We start from the raw sequence: 15,970 nt of genomic DNA, 5'->3' as shown, positions 1-15,970 counted from the left end.
CATCCCACATCAGTATCTGACTTAACAAATGCCCTTTTGGCTAAACGGGCACACATTTCCACATGCACTCTCTGAAATCCTGTGGAAAAAAGAGAGGAGCCTTTTTTGGGGGGGTTTGCTGGCAATTCCTTCAACCTCAAAGCTTAATCAGTCCAAACTGTTGAACTGACCACAGATGGACTTCAACCATCTCAATGATGATTGATAGAAGGGAGGCACCTGAGCCAAAACAAAGGCTTTGAATACTTGTGTCAATGGGATATTTCATTTTTCGCTTATTTTTAATTAATTTGCAAGAATTTCTAAACTTCTATTTTCAGTTCATTCTGGGGTATTAAGCATTGCTTGATGCTCGGAAAAATGAATTTAAACGATATTAGTGGGATTGGCATTCAAGCCACTGTAGAAAAACCTCACACTGCTCCATTACATTGAAACCAGTGTGGTGCTGAGGTGTCACCCGTTGGTCACTCGGGACTTGATCTGGAATCCTAAGGTGGCTCGTCGTGTGGTGGGTACAATGCTCCCAACCCATAACCCAAGGCTGCTACATAACAAAATGTGGAAGAAGTGAAGGCATCGGGAGGCTTTCAGAAGGCGCTGCGGCCAGAGTTTTAAGCCACGACCCAGCTGAGTGCACACTGACCCCTAGCGACCTCAATCTGACAGTGCAGCTCTGACAACGACTAGCTGGTCTGCTTTCCGTGCTCAGTGCTCGGCTATCTATCCCTAGTTACCCAGAGGTCTCCGCGGTCCGTCCATACTTGCCAGTCATTCTACTGAAAGAACAAGCCGACCGGAGCAGAGAAATAACAGCGCAGGTTTAGCCCGTGACAAGTTAAACGGAGTCCGAGTCCGTGGAAGTCATCGTATCACACAGAGCGAAGCGTTATGAAGGAGACTGCGGCCAAGCGGCGGGAGAAACCCCGGGACTCGAAGGTGGAGAAGCAGCCAGAACCGGGCCCCGAGCCGCAGGATGAGGAGATGCCGGAGGAAGAGGCGGGCGCAGCCGGGAAGCCTCATAAGGAGATCGACGCCTTGACCCTTGAAGGTAGGCGGTCTGCGGGAAGTCGGGGTGCAGGTAAAAGGTAGAAGGTTGGCGGGGCGAAGTGTGTTGCCGTCAAACTCGCAGCAGTGCCACCTGTCAGTACAACCCGATTACTTAAAAAAAAACGAAAAATAGTAAATAAACCGTTAAAACTGGCAAATGCGCCATATCCTTGTAGGTGCATGATCTGCTAATAAACGGAGCTGATCTGCTGTTGTTTGCAACTCAGAATCCGCCGATGTGTTATGGGGGCCGCTCGTTTGTTGTAACAATGTGGAGAAGTTTGCAAAGAGCTTTCAGATATTACCGACTATGACAGGCGTTCTATTGATCTAAAGATTGATTGGAACAGAGGGTAAACTGCGCAGACGTGATTGCAATTTCATGGCTACTTGCATGATCGAGCCGAGCTTAACTTTAGGGTACATTTCACTTGAGGGGCAATAGGAAAAGCGCTAAATAAAGTAAAGTTTATTAGCGCCAGGAGGAGCGCGCTTCGTTCTCACGGCCGGCTGCTTCTAAAAAAACAGAGCAGGCACAGACTGTGGGTTTCAGGTTTGATTATTGTTTCCGTCCAATGTGACCCTGAAACGAAACGTCGTAGTTCTCCTTCAGTTTCACCTGCTGTATGCGTCTTTGGAAAATATCAGTAACATCAGAAAGAGCGTTTGTGAATAGACAGTGTGCTATTTGTTTACAGTTTACTTATACGTCAATGTCTGGTTATTGATATAACACCTTTAAATAACCAAAGTCATATTCTTCAGAGCGATGCCATAAAGGAGCCTTGCTTGGTTCTGGTAAGAATCACCAACATGAAGGTTCTAGAAAGACCGTTCGTTTATTTAGATTTTTAACAGGCCTTGAATTGAAGGTAAGAGATACTGTATGTGAAATACCAGTGGCTCATGATTTTAAGAGAGTTCAGTTTTTTCCACATGTTAGGAAGTTTTTCAAAGCACAAAGAACCAACTTCATATGCAAATAACCCATCTCAGAATATGCTAATGCTGCTTGGTCAAACTGGTTCTACAAGAAACCACACAACCCAGTAAAGAACCTTGAAGTGCCATTAAAGAAGCTGTGTTTTTAAGAGAGTAGGGCATAAGAAAACAGTCGTGTGGCGGCCAACTAAACCCGCTCTGTTAACATGCTGATGGAGACTCTTAAGGCTGAAGATCAGCCAGACACTTCATTGATGTCCCAGTGTGTAGCAGCATATCATATTGGTGTTTAATACACTTCATTGCTTTTCCTATCTTTGTGTCAGATTGGCATGGCACAGACCAAACTTTCACCTTACTGACAAGTTTAGATTTTTCCGGGTGCATGCATTCTCAAGATGCTGAGGGCGAGTGTTTGGCGTCGTTACACAAAGAAGTAACCGGTTAGTCTGTAACGCTGAAAATTGCAGCTCTGTGCTCTTTCAGTCAGTCCATCACGGCACTTTATGCAACAAACAAGAAGAACTAAAAATGAGTATAAACATAAATAGTTCAGGAGAGAGCACAAATGCAAGCAGGAAATGTTATAAACCAAATTGATGTATCAGGGAAAAATACTTAGGCATAATGTGTGCTTACATTCAGAATCAATATTCTAACACATAAAGAAAATAAGAGAAAGAAATACATCCACACACACGTGGAGATCCAAGGATTTAGTATCTTATGAAATAAGGTTCTGAAATGGGCAAAAGGAAACATCCACATCTGTTAACTCAACAGTTTGTATTACTGACACTAAAAGACCCCCTGAGTGTCTGGGTTGAAGGCTCATGGAGAGTTAAGATGTAAAGGTGCTCAGAGCCAATGGAAGATGGAGTGACGCTTTACTTGTCATTTCCTCATGGCTGGTTGTGTGAGGCAGGTGGATTTGGTGCCAAGTTCCCAAACTTTGGAAGGGATGGTACATGTGTTGAAGAAAAACTGCCTATCTGCCTGCATGTTTTATGGGCTATCCCCCTTCATTAGTAAAGGTAATATAAAAAAAAAAAAAAGCAGCATATTAACCCACGTTATAATAACGACTTAGTGACGTGAACTATTACTACACACACAGGTCGTCATTTAGCTGGTTTGGCTGCATTTCACTACTTGATCAAAGATGTCCCCATATCCATATGTCATTATGTATATGCAAATATTCCAAAATCCGAAAATATCTTAAATACTTCTAGTCCCAGACATTTTAGATCAGGGACATGTGTGAAGACAAGCTACACTCTGGGTTGGAGTGGGCACACTCAGTACCAAGGGGCAGCAGGTTTCACTGATTGGCATTCTGATGAGGTAATGCAGGGATGCCCACACTTTTTCGGCTTGCAAGCTACTTTTAAAATGACCAGGTCGAAATGGTCTACCTACATTAACAACGAGAGATGATATATATTCGTGGCATTCGTAGTCTGAATCACAATCTGATTGTATGGGTGGGTTACCTACCAGGTAACGCTTGTGGTTGACCTCGCAACTGAAGAGGGCACCGTGGCGGATGTTTGCCCATTTGCATCGTAAAGATGGACTAATGTTTAAAATTTTTTTTTGAATGCAACACGATCTACCTGCACTACCTTTCCGATCTACCAGTCGATCGCGATCGATGCATTGGGCACCCCTGAGGTAATGGAACCTCTTGGCTTGTCCTACTCACCTTTTAAAGAAGCTGATGAGGGGTCGTTTTGCCTTTCTTCAGAATACCAGTGCAGATCACATGATGCAGTGCCCTCTTCTCCATAAACAGTGGGTCACTTCTTGTAGGCGAGAATTGCAGCCACTTTATCCTGTGTCATTTGCACCATTAGAGACTTTAGACATTCACTGCTTTATTTTTTAATGTTTTGGTATGAGGATCTTCAAAACCAAAGTGTTGTGACGCCAACTGAAAAAAAGAAACAGAACAACAATGTCAACAATGCAGCAACATCTGAGACACAAATCTATATAACATAAGCCAGTCTCTGTCCATCTGGTCACTGCAATTATGCAAAGTTTATGGTAAACTTCACTGACACGTCTGCACTTACCTTAAAGCTCTAAACAGAGCAGCTAGTTCATAAATATGACCCAAAGATAAAGTAGTCTGGTTAGGCCATGGCACTCAGTTACAGTTACAGTGAGACTTTTGACTGTCTGGAATAAAACCCCTGCCAGAGGTGCACCGTTTATTCCCAATATCGGACGGGTGATTGGGCAGTGATTGATTCATGTCACAGATGGACATCACTCACTTTCTTTCTTTTCTGTGCAGACATCAAGGAACATGTGAAGCAAATCGAAAAAGCTGTGTCTGGGAAGGAACCCCGCTTTGTGCTGCGCGCCCTCAGAGCTTTGCCCTCGACCAGCCGGCGACTGAACCCCAACGTCCTGCACAAAGCCATCAGTGGCTTCTTCACTTCAAATGCATCAACCAAGGAGTTTTTGCTGAACTTTTTAGAAGAGGTAAAGTTTCATGCACGGTTTATTTGTCATTTGTTTCTGATGGTCATCTTAAGACCCCAAATGAAGATTTGTGTACCATTTGGGTTGTTGTTGTTTTTTTTGTTTTTTAACTTACCTTTCACGTGTGATAGGTTGTTGTGATTTAATTTTGCTGAGACCTATGAAGGGGTTACCATCTTGCTGCAGTTGTCACATTCAATACCGGGTTCATTTATTGATACATTTGAAGCAGTTTAGTTAATCTTGTGCTTCAGTGATGCCCATGTAATCTGCTGCCCCCAGGTTCCACCTCTGCATGGCACTCACTGAGTGCCACATGCTTGTTAGCGTTAAAGCGTTTCTCACCATGAAAGTAACTGTGTGGATAGATGGGTGTTTGGGTGGTCCGGTCAACATGCAGCATAAGAGCAGATGCCAGCTGAGCACACAGTAAAATTTGTCAGTAAATTTAACATTGAAGGAGGAAACACAAACTTTGGTAACCATTGAACAACACTGGTGCTTGTTTTTACATTTATGCTTGTGCTACTCTGAGTCGACTCTCTGATGGACTAGCAGCCCACCCAGGACTGGTTCTTGCCTTCTGCACAGTGCCTGGTGTAGGCTCCAGCCCACAATGACCCTGCAATGGATTAAGTTGGTAACGGAGTGTTATCTTATGATTCCATTGAAGATACTGTAACATAAGGAAAGTACCTGCCAACACCGGAGGATACCAGTAACATTTTTTTTTTTTCCTTTTCATCAGCCAATGGACACAGAAGGTGATGTCCAGTTCCGGCCACGGACTGGAAAAGCTGCCACCATCCCTCTTCTCCCTGAGGTGGAAGCCTACCTTCAGCTGCTCCTTGTGGTCTACCTCACAAACAATAAGCGCTACCCAGAGGTAACATTGGGTGAAATGTGCATTTTTTTTTTTGATAAACTGTCTGTTTTACTGCCTAGCCCCCCAGTGCTGACCAAATGTTATGTTCTGTTTCTGTAACTTATTGTGGAGGATGATACAACTGTAGATATCAGCTCTTTGAGATTCAAACCAGCAGATTCCTAATTCTTATATATGGAGTGTGCCTGAAAATTCCATAATTACTAGTTTCCATGGAGACTGGCTTATAGGATGATCATCATCATGTCCCAAATTTTAAAAGCAGACACTTGGGACTGTGCCTGTATGGCTCTAAAATATTACAGCTGGACACATGTGACGAACAAGAGCCTCGCCTGTGTGTTTCCAGAATGTTGAAACGGGGGGCCCTCCTCATGGACTACATGGTCGCCTGTGTTTCTCCAAAATTTAAAAGAGGAACACCTTCAGCACAACATTCTGTTCTGTCCCGTTGTGGCTGCACGTTTTTATCTTGGTCGACCTCTTCTTTCAGTCGGACCCCTAACTTAAGCAAGCAAGCTGCAATTTCCCAGTTTCTATGTTTTGGTGTTCATACAGAAATGGCAAGACTGGGTTTTCTAAAATTTCTATTGGAGTGTGGCCAACAGTTTTATTTCTTTATTTTTAAGATATTCATCATTGTGATTTTTATTCCACTTTTCTGGTTGTTGTAATGGGGAATACTACAGAGTACTAAAGACCTAGTAGGCGATGGAGGAACATCAGTAAGCCGCATAAAAATAAGAGAGTGAGAACTGCCAACAAAACGGTCTAAACAATGTCTAAACAAAAGGGTTTCATTTATTTTTTCTAAGGTACTCTGCCCAAAAAAAAAGAATGGAGATAGTAAAACAGAACAAACAGCAATACAACACCAGCTCTTCGTGCTGTTCTATAGTACCAAGTGTGATAATGGGGCTAACGCTGAGGGAGCCTTTCAGTGCTGTTAGTCGTTGATTGTTGTTAATTGGGTAGCAGAAAAGCAATAAGAAAATCGCAGAAGAGAGGTGATCCACCCTTTTATTTGTTCAGTTGTAGGGCCTCAGTGTAAGCAAAGATGCTCAGACATTCCTTTTCCCTACCATCTCCTTTAACTCCTCCAGGGGGATACCAAGACATTCCCAGGTCAGACTGGAGATTTAATCTCTCCAGCATGTCCTGGGTCTGCCCTGAGCTCTTCATCTTAGTTGGGCATGCCTGAAACACCCTCACAGGGAGGATTCCAGGAGGCTGATGCCTGAACCACCGTTAACTGGCTGCTTTCGTTGGGGAGGAGCAGCGGCTCTGCTTTGAGCTCCTCCTGAACGCCTGCACTCCTCACCCTAACTAACTCTGAGGCTGACCACAGACCCCATGCGAAGAAGGTTTATTTACAGCACTTGTGTCCATGATATAATACTTTCAGTCACTACCCAAACCTTGTGACCATAGGTTAGGGAAGGAATGCAGATGGACCACTAGATTGAGAGCTTTGCCTTTCAGCTTAGCTCTTACTTCACCCTGAGTAGCCTGTTCAGCATCCACGTAACTCCCGACACCACTCTGATCCTCCTATTGACCTCTCACTCCCTTCTTCCCTATCTTGTGCACATGACAATATACTAATATTTCTATATTATAAATGTAATTCTCACACTAGTGCAGTACTGTATTCTAAATGGAGAGTAAGAGAAGAAAATCAACTAATTAAACAATTGCATCAGTTAGCCGGAAAATGACTCGCTAATAATGAAACGGGTACAGTGGACGCAGGGACTGAACTTGAAACGCTCTCTACTGGAGTCTGAACTTGGCATTTGTAAAGTGTTCAGGTTGGACACGCCCAACACAGGACTCCACCCTAGCCCCACCCACTAGCATCTGTTGCCATGCAACTTTAATTAGATAGCAGTCACATAATTTATGAGGGGGTAACAAGACATATAAAATGGGGAGCCCGTCAGAGGTTCTTCACCCCTTATCAAGTGTTTCTATGCTTCTTGAACTTCCTTTTGACTGTTTTTGATTTTTTTCTTAATTTGTTTTATCTATTTATTGGTCTCCCATTTGCAGGCTCAGAAGGTGTCTGATGATCTCCTTCAGAAAATCAGCTCACAGAACCGCCGGGCCCTTGATCTGGTGGCAGCCAAGTGTTATTATTACCACTCACGAGTCTATGAGTTTCTGAATAAACTCAATGTCATTAGGAGGTCAGTGGATTCTTTTTTTAATCTAAACAGATACTTTTCTCATTTTTGGACAGTTTACTAGATAGTTCAGGTAATCTGTCAAGGCAGTGTTTCCTAAAGTGTGCTGTGTGATACGTGCTGGACAAAGGTAGCACACATATTAGAAAGGCAAGCTGAGATCAGTCTTTAAAAGGAGATAAAATGTCTGCATTTTTTTGACATTGCTGACCATGTCTGTGTTTTGCTCATGTGTTCTTATTTTCCTCCTGTGCTACAAAGATGTGACAGTTAGGTTGACTTTAAATTGGTTGTATGTGTGCATGCACTGTAGTGGACTGGCGCAACATCCAGTGTTGGCTTCCTCCTGTCACCCATACCTGCCAGGATAGGCACCAGTTTTCCATGCTTCTAAGATGCAAAAGTGGATTAGAAAGTGGATATATGGGTGGATAATTAATTCTCTTAATAAATAAATAAATCTAATGCACTAGATTCACCAGAAGGGAAGCCGCCTCAACCACCTCCTGTATCGCTCTAACAGGCTGCCGTTTTTTAAAATGAAATATGATATTGTTAACTGGGTTATTACTATCGCTACCACCAGTCAAATGAAAGGTTCAGTGGCTGTCTGGAGCTGAAGACTCCACAGTAACTTTTGAAACTAAAAGACACACACTGTGACATTTTTCCATAAACGTTCGTGTCATGCTTAATGACGGTATATGGCTCCAGCCATCAATTTCTTCATTAAGCACATTGATGTATATTGGAATGGGGGGTCAATCGTGCCTCTATGTCATTTTCCAGAGTCAGTCTGTATGCAGCACACGCCAAAAACCTAGCCACATGCCAGCAGTTTGCAGGGACGTGCCTTTGTGTCATTGTCGCTACGGTGATGTGTCAAGTGTTCACCTGACCTGATGTAACCTACCCTAAGCTCACTACACATTAGTGTAATACGTACATTAGTAATAATTATTGAAATACAAAAATAACATGTTAATAATAATATTAATACCGCTTAGGTTACGTTTCAAAGCTGTTTCATTTCATTTATTGTTATCTCTATGGAAATTCCATCATTAAAGCTTGACGTCATTAGTCAGGATGTTGTTGACCGAGTCTTGACTGTATTTTGGATATTTATTCTTAACAGGCTTTCTGCTGTGTTTGGTAAACCTGTTTGTCAGGACAGGCAGTCTATCATGGGGTCGGGCACAAAACAGAAACCTACTGTACTGCCAGTTCCATCCAGGCACCCACTCACGAGCATGTGGAACAGTTTGGAATCACTAGTCAAAGTTAACGTGAACATCCTTGTGCTATGCACTTGCATTCATATTGATAACAGCCTAAATATTCCTGGAAGTGAGTGTGCAGCCCGCCTACAACAGCAACATTTATTTATATAGCACATTTTCATACAAATAATGTAGTTCAAAGTGCTTTACATGATGAAGAATGGGAAAAAAAGACAAAATTAAATAAGAAAAATAAGACGGAACTCATTAACAAAGAATAAAAGTAGGCTCCAATGGCCAGGGAGGACAGAAGAAACAAAAAAAAAAAACTCCAGACAGCTGGAGAAAAAATAAAATCTGCAGGGGTTCCAAGGCCACGAGACCACCCAGCCCCCTCTGGACATTCTGCCTAACATAAATGATCAGTCTTCATTGTGTTTAGGGTTCTCATGGAAGCACTTGATGACACACATTGTAGATTAGTTACTACCCATCATGCATCTGTTTGTCACATACTGGTGTATGACACTTTCAGACAGTACAAATGCAGCTTACATGCATGCACACAGTTGAACAACACAAGTGCCATGGAAAGCAACTCCTCTGTGTCCTCTATCTTGGAATATGGTTTTCTTCTGTGAAAGGTGCCTAATCACAGAATGAGACATCGTAATGAACGGTGTCCAATCAAGGAACGGACACATAATAAACATGAACCAATCAGAATGTGATCAGCGCCATAACCCTTTGTTTTCACACATCCACACTGCAACACCATGCCGGCATTTACAGAAATCTGGGCCTCTAGAGAAACTTTTCAGAAGTCTCAATTTTCTGGGGTTAAAAACACTGGAATAGTGTGAACGAAAGGCAGAAACGGAGACTAATGTCTGCATTTTTAAATGCTAACAAAGTAGGGTGGGCATAGCCTTAGGCCTTGTTCACACGGGCGTTAAGTTTTTGGATAAACGAACTTGCTCTGAACGTCCTAGACGTTTATGTTGCATTTTGTGGTGGCGATCGATTGACTTCTACACCGGCGTTCGTTTGTCTCTGTCTAACGCCAGCCTGCAGCCCAAATTGTAGTTTGTGTGTTAAACTGTGGAGGCAGTGTCGGGAACTGGATATGAAGGCCCTTGTCGTTTTATTTGAGGTGCCTCCTTTCAATATGGACCATTTTGCTATGTTAGATATTAATCTTCTTGTTTTAAAAATACTCGTATCGGCGTAGGGAGAGAAAAATCGCCGCCGCTACTGGGTTCATCCTCTGACTGCACAACGTCGGGTTAAAGGAAGTTTTTTTGTGCTTTATGAAGAAATGCTAAAATTTCCGTGCAAGTTTTTTAATTACTGTCGGATGTCGGTTTCCACTTTTGATTGTCTGCTGCAGCTGGTGCATTGCCACATTGCACGCCGATCAACCAATATGCAACTTGGTGTTAGCCCCGAAGAGAGACTACTTGTCACTTTGAGGTAAGGAAACAGTAGTCGAGTGTGCGCTTACACTGGTGTTATGCACTGAAATGCCCCCCCTCTCCTCCGAAGCGTAAAATAAACGCGCAGAAAACGAACTAGAAGCGGTTTCCTTGCGTTTGTTGGGTTTTGAACGCCAAGAAAAGCTGCATGCAACGTTTTTGATGCCGTATAAGCGCGCGGACAAACGCCGTCACCAAAGCCCGTGTGAACACTCTCATTGACTCCTACGTGTAGAAAACACTGGCGCTTGATCCGCGCTCACCGGACGCTATGAACGCAAAAAAAAACGCTCGATTTTAACGCCCGTGTGAACAAGGCCTTAGGCTTGTTAATCCTTAAGCTGATAGAGCTTTAATTGTCCCCTTGGGGAAGTTTGGCTTAAAAAAAAAATAAATAAATGCAAAAAAAAATAAATAAATATAGACACACCAGAATGACTACAATTCAAGAAGATTACAAAAACGTCTGACTTGGCAGTCACACAGTCCCAGTGAGGCACTGTCGGGCATATTGTTATTAGTATAAAGGAGCCCCCATTGTAATTCTTGACACATTTGTGCTGCTTGATGTTTATTAAGACCAAACAAGGCTTTCAGAGTCCGATGTAATTTTACCCGTGTCTCACAAGTTCTTGACCTCCTTGGCGTTAACCCCGAATGTGTGACTCTGGCTTGGAATTCTATGCAATTGCACTTAAACCCCAGTCCCACTTGTGTAATGAAAGGCACATCCTTAAGCCTGAAAAACTCTGGGGACAATATTCTGCTGCCATCTAGTGGATGAAATAACATAAATAAAAGAGAGAGAGACTATTTCCATGTATTCTTTCACTATTCATGAGTGGGGTGGAGCCTCCAACAAAAAAAAAAAATGCAATGCCAAACAAAAAACCTTAAACACAGTTTTAGAGCAAAATGAAACTGTACCACTGCTGGAACTGAGTGATTGGGATGAGGATGTGAATTGGTCATCAGATATTAACACACAAAGTCAAACAGCACTGAACGACTGAACCGCTATTATATGCCTGTTGAATTTAGTCTCCTGAAGCTACACCATTGTGCGACAGTAGCCATGTTTAAAAAAATAAATAAATAAAAAAAAAAAAAAAGGCAAAATAACTGCAATTAGGTGCAAGGATATGCAAGATGTTAGCCCCCTAAGCACTGTTCACAATGTGGCAATGGTCAGTGCTTGTGTCAGGGGTTATAATGGATGTCACTAAGCCTTGAGTTGTGGTTGCCTGTAATAATAAAAGAAGCATGTCGATCATGCAGGTCAGGCACGGACTGTCTACCCATCTCCTCGTGTGCAAGCAACATTAAAATATCTAATAAAAGTGTGTAACGACACACGCGTCTGCTGTCCTGATTGAAGCATCAGGCTGTGTGTTGGCAACTCTCTCAGAACTGTCACACGAAGAACGTGCACTAAATCTGCATCAGTACAGCGTCGGACACTTGACATAGCTTTCTGACTGTATTTAAGTTGACTTTTTCATTTTCATGCTTCTATTGTTGTTTGGGGGAATCATGTTTTTGGCTCGTTTTTTTCCTGGGGTGAACAAAACGGTAAGGAGGTTAACCTGCCACACTGCACAGAGATGAACACCCACTTTACAGAGGCTTTGTAAATGTTATTAAGACCTAAAGAGGCCTTTGTTACTGTCTTGTTACGTAACAGCATGCGACTAACAGATGCATCACAGGTAGTCCTTAATCTAAAGTGTTACCCTTTAAAAATGAGACTCGTGGGGACTAATGTGCTTAAAGCAGAAACTGTAGAACAAAGTCACAATAAAGACTTTAGTGATCCGAGATAAAATTGTCCCCAATAACTGGGCATATACTACATTATGTACTGTTAGAAATACCACATGTGTGGACTTGAGTTAAACCCATGGAGAGACAGGCAGGCTGTGCCTTTTTTTTTTTTTCTTTATTTCAGGTCACTGTAGAGCACTAGGATGCCTTTGGTTTTGTTTTTTTGTTTTTTTTAACATTTTGTTTCTGCACTCTTTTTCAGTTTCCTGTATGCCCGCTTACGGACGGCCACATTGCGCCATGATTTTGACGGCCAAGCTACACTGCTAAACCTGCTGCTGAGGAACTACTTGCAGTATAACCTGTATGACCAGGCCGAAAAGTTGGTGTCCAAATCTGTCTTCCCCGAACAAGCCAACAATAATGAATGGGCACGGTACCTCTACTACACAGGTATTTAAAAAATAAATAAAAAGCGGTAGGCAGTGTTGATTTGTGGCTGGGTAGTTGTGCTGGAAACCATCTGCATTGTCTTCCTAGGTGGCCCAGAAGCTGCCTAGTACTTTAATGTGGTGGTTACTGATGACGCTGTGTAACCATGCTGGGGCAAACATTGTCCTTTTGGTTTTATACGGTCACAGTACTCGTTGCTTTCTGACTCGGGCCTTTTCTACCACTCTGATAGCTGGCACTTAAGCAACTTCATGTTCAATAAAATTCAAAACATTATAGCGAACAGTGACACATCGAAACGGCGTCTTTATTTGGTGTGAGACAGCCAGACACCACAGATGAGTAAAGGCTATGTCACCTTATGTGGCATGTCCAGTGATTGTCAGTCACAGTCTTCATTTTCATTATCTTAGCCTGTTTGAGGCAGTAATGCGTCACACTCACATGAAGCTTATTGCGTAATATGACATGTCATTTCGACTCACTCCAACTAATAATAATACATTTTATTTATATAGTGCCTTTCCCATGCTCAAGGCACTTACAGAATATAAGAAAGAACGGCAGGGTATACAGTATATAGCATTGTACAAAGCAAATAAATAAATAAAGAAGATTAAGACAGTAAATTTAGAGAAAGCCTAACAGACAACTAATTGATGGTCTGCACACACACACACAGGTTACATGAGCATCTTGACATGGAGGTAAACTGAAAGAAGGGTAATAAAGTCAAGTGGAGCTAAAAGCCTTGCTGAACAGATGAGTTTTGAGTTGTTTTTTAAAAGAATTCATGGAGTCAGCTGACCTGATTAATTTCGTAGGTCATTCCAGAGTCTGGGCGCTATACAGCTGAAGGCCCTGTCACCCATGGAGTGTAGATTAGTGTGGGGCACAACAAGATTGCCAGAATCAGAGGACCTTAGTGGGGGCAGGCACGTAGTGATGGAGAAGGTCACTGATGTAGTTTGGCGTGAGGTTATTTAAGGCTTTGTAGGTTATTAGTAGGATTTTATATTGGATTCTGTAAGACACAGGGAGCCAGTGAAGACGGAGCAGGATGGGTGTGATGTGCTCGCTGCTGTTGGTTGAGTAAGGACTCTTGCAGCTGAGTTTTGAATAAGCTGGAGCTGTGATATAAGATTAGAAGGGCACCTGCCAGCAGGAAGTTACAATAATCTATGGGGATGTGATAAAAGCATGGACAAGTTTCTCAGCATTAGAAAAGGAGAGGAAGGAGCGAACACGGGATATGTTATGGAGGTGAAAGTAAGAAAGTTTCTTAATGTGATTTATGTGGGTGGAGTAAGAAAGGGAGGAATCAAAATGACACCAAGATTCTTTGCAGTAGAGGCAGGTCTGATGAGATCACCACCAAGATTGAGTGGGAAGGAGCTCATTTTATTAAGTTGCATTTTAGTCCCAATTTGCAGGAGTTCAGTTTTGTTGCAATTTAATTTTAAAGAGTTCTGCTCCATCCAGGTTTTAATTTCACTAAGGCAGGTTGTGAGCTGAGAAAGCTCTGATGAAGTTCCACTTTTAACATTGAAGTAGAGTTGAGTATCATCTGCATAAAATGATAGCCCAGTCCATAGCTACGAATAATATGGCCAAGGGAAGCATATAAATACAGAAGAGAAGAGGGCCGAGGACAGAGCCCTGAGGAACTCCTTGTGTGACTGGCGCGAGCTGGATCTGCTGTTGCCAAGACTAACAAACTCTTGCCTATCAGTCAGATATGACTTGAACCACTGGAGGGCAGTGCCAGAGATACCCAGCATGTTCTCCATTCTGGACAGTAGAATGTCATGTCTGACAGTGTCAAATGCTGCACTGAGGTCTAACAGAATTAATATGCTGGTTTGTCCAGAGTCTGCTGCCATAAGCAAATCATTGGTTACCCGTAGCAGAGCAGTTTCACAGCTGTGCTGCACCCTGAAACCAGACTGAAAGGGTTCCATCAAATTATTAGAGTTAAGTAATTGGTGAGCTGGGAAGCTACAACAGCTCAAGAGCTTTTGACAGGAAAGGTAAGTGGGAAATAGGCGGAAATTGTTAAGATTGTCGGCTCAAGACCAGACTTTTTTAACATGGGGGTTACAGAAGCGATTTTAAAAGTGAGCGCACAGAGCCAGTGTCAAGGGATGAGTTTATTATTGTTGTAACAGTCGGGATTATGGCATGAAGGCAGGATTTAAGTAGTGTGCTGGGGATGGGGTCCAGTACACAAGTAGTCGGCCTCATCTTACAAAGCAGGTTATTAACAAACACAGATGTGACTGGTGAGAACTTAGAGAAGGAGCTGGATGGAGTGGGAAAACAGGGAGAGATATAAAGAGATGATGTATTTATGTTAGTTGAATTATTTAGATCTTTAATTTTGTAACGGAAAAAGTGGTGGAATTCCTCACAGACTTCCGTAGAAGAGGTAGTTGGGCCAGATGCAGGTTGAGTAGTTTATTAACTACAGAAAACAAAACCCTTGGGTTATCGTGGCCACTTTCTATTATTCTGCCATAGTGGGTGTTCTTAGCAGCAGTTAGTGCTTCTCTGTAAGCTCTCTGGTGGTCAGAGAAAGACTGGATGTGCACGGTGAGGCCAGTCCTAAGTGACGTTCTCTCAAGGCGTCGGCCAGCTGCTTTCATAGATCGCAATTCTGAGTTATACCAAGGAGATGAACGCTTAAAGGAAACCTCCTTGTGTTTTAAAGGAGCTGTTTTATCTAATGCTGAATGCAGGGCTGAGTTCTAGTGATCAGCAAGAGTGTTGATGGAATAGGTGCAGACAGTAAAAGATCAGCAATGGATCCAGAAAGGATAGAGGGACAGATATTTTTAAGGTTTCTGTAAGAAGTTTGTCATTTACAGGTAAGAGGAGGTAAAGGCAGTGAGACAGTAAAAAATACTGCTTTATGGCCAGAGAGTCTCAAATCAGTGCTGTAAATATTGGCAACAGATAGTCCAGAAGTGCAGATCAGATCCAATATACACTGTGTGCACAATTATTAGGCAAGTTGTATTTTTGAGGATTAATTTTAATATGGAACAAACACAGTGCTATCAGTCAATCCAAAATGTTAATAAACCTGAAACCTGAATGTTTCACAACGGAAATGTGAGTGTGAACATCATCAGGGGAATACATATGTGCGCACAATTATTAGGCAACTATTAGTGTGCAGATTTATTATGCAACTAAAGGAAAAATGAACATTTTCCCATCTCACTTGTTTCTTTTCATCTGTTATAGTGAGAATAATAAACAAACACCTCAAAATTTACAAATAAACATCTCTGACATTTCAAAATAAATCAATCAATCAATCAATGACCAATATAACCACCCTTCTTTCCAATAACAGTCATAAGCCTTTCCATTCATAGAGTCTGTCAGTTTCTTGATCTGTTGACGATCAGCTTTTTGTGGAGCAGTGACTACAGCCTCCCAGACACTCTTCAGAGAGGTGGATTGTTTTTCTCCCCCGTAAATCTAGCG

General features: G+C 42.4%; 1 protein-coding gene across 1 annotated transcript in view; it reads left to right on the top strand.

Annotated features, from left to right (window-relative positions):
* Window positions 1–736: 736 nt before the first annotated feature.
* psmd3 (proteasome 26S subunit, non-ATPase 3) overlaps window positions 737–15,970 on the top strand; it is a 35,415-nt gene continuing 20,181 nt past the window's right edge. Inside the window, exons 1-5 of the mRNA XM_039739497.1 lie at window positions 737–1,051; window positions 4,298–4,488; window positions 5,237–5,374; window positions 7,427–7,563; window positions 12,285–12,475. Of these exons, the coding sequence (XP_039595431.1) occupies window positions 892–1,051; window positions 4,298–4,488; window positions 5,237–5,374; window positions 7,427–7,563; window positions 12,285–12,475 (817 nt within the window). The 5' untranslated portion in view covers window positions 737–891. The remainder of the gene's footprint in view (window positions 1,052–4,297; window positions 4,489–5,236; window positions 5,375–7,426; window positions 7,564–12,284; window positions 12,476–15,970) is intronic.

This window comes from Polypterus senegalus, chromosome 17 (genome assembly GCF_016835505.1).
Source record: "Polypterus senegalus isolate Bchr_013 chromosome 17, ASM1683550v1, whole genome shotgun sequence".
Classification (NCBI taxonomy): domain Eukaryota; kingdom Metazoa; phylum Chordata; class Cladistia; order Polypteriformes; family Polypteridae; genus Polypterus; species Polypterus senegalus.
Note: the sequence above shows the minus strand (reverse complement) of the source record. Positions and strands in the feature narration are given on the sequence as shown.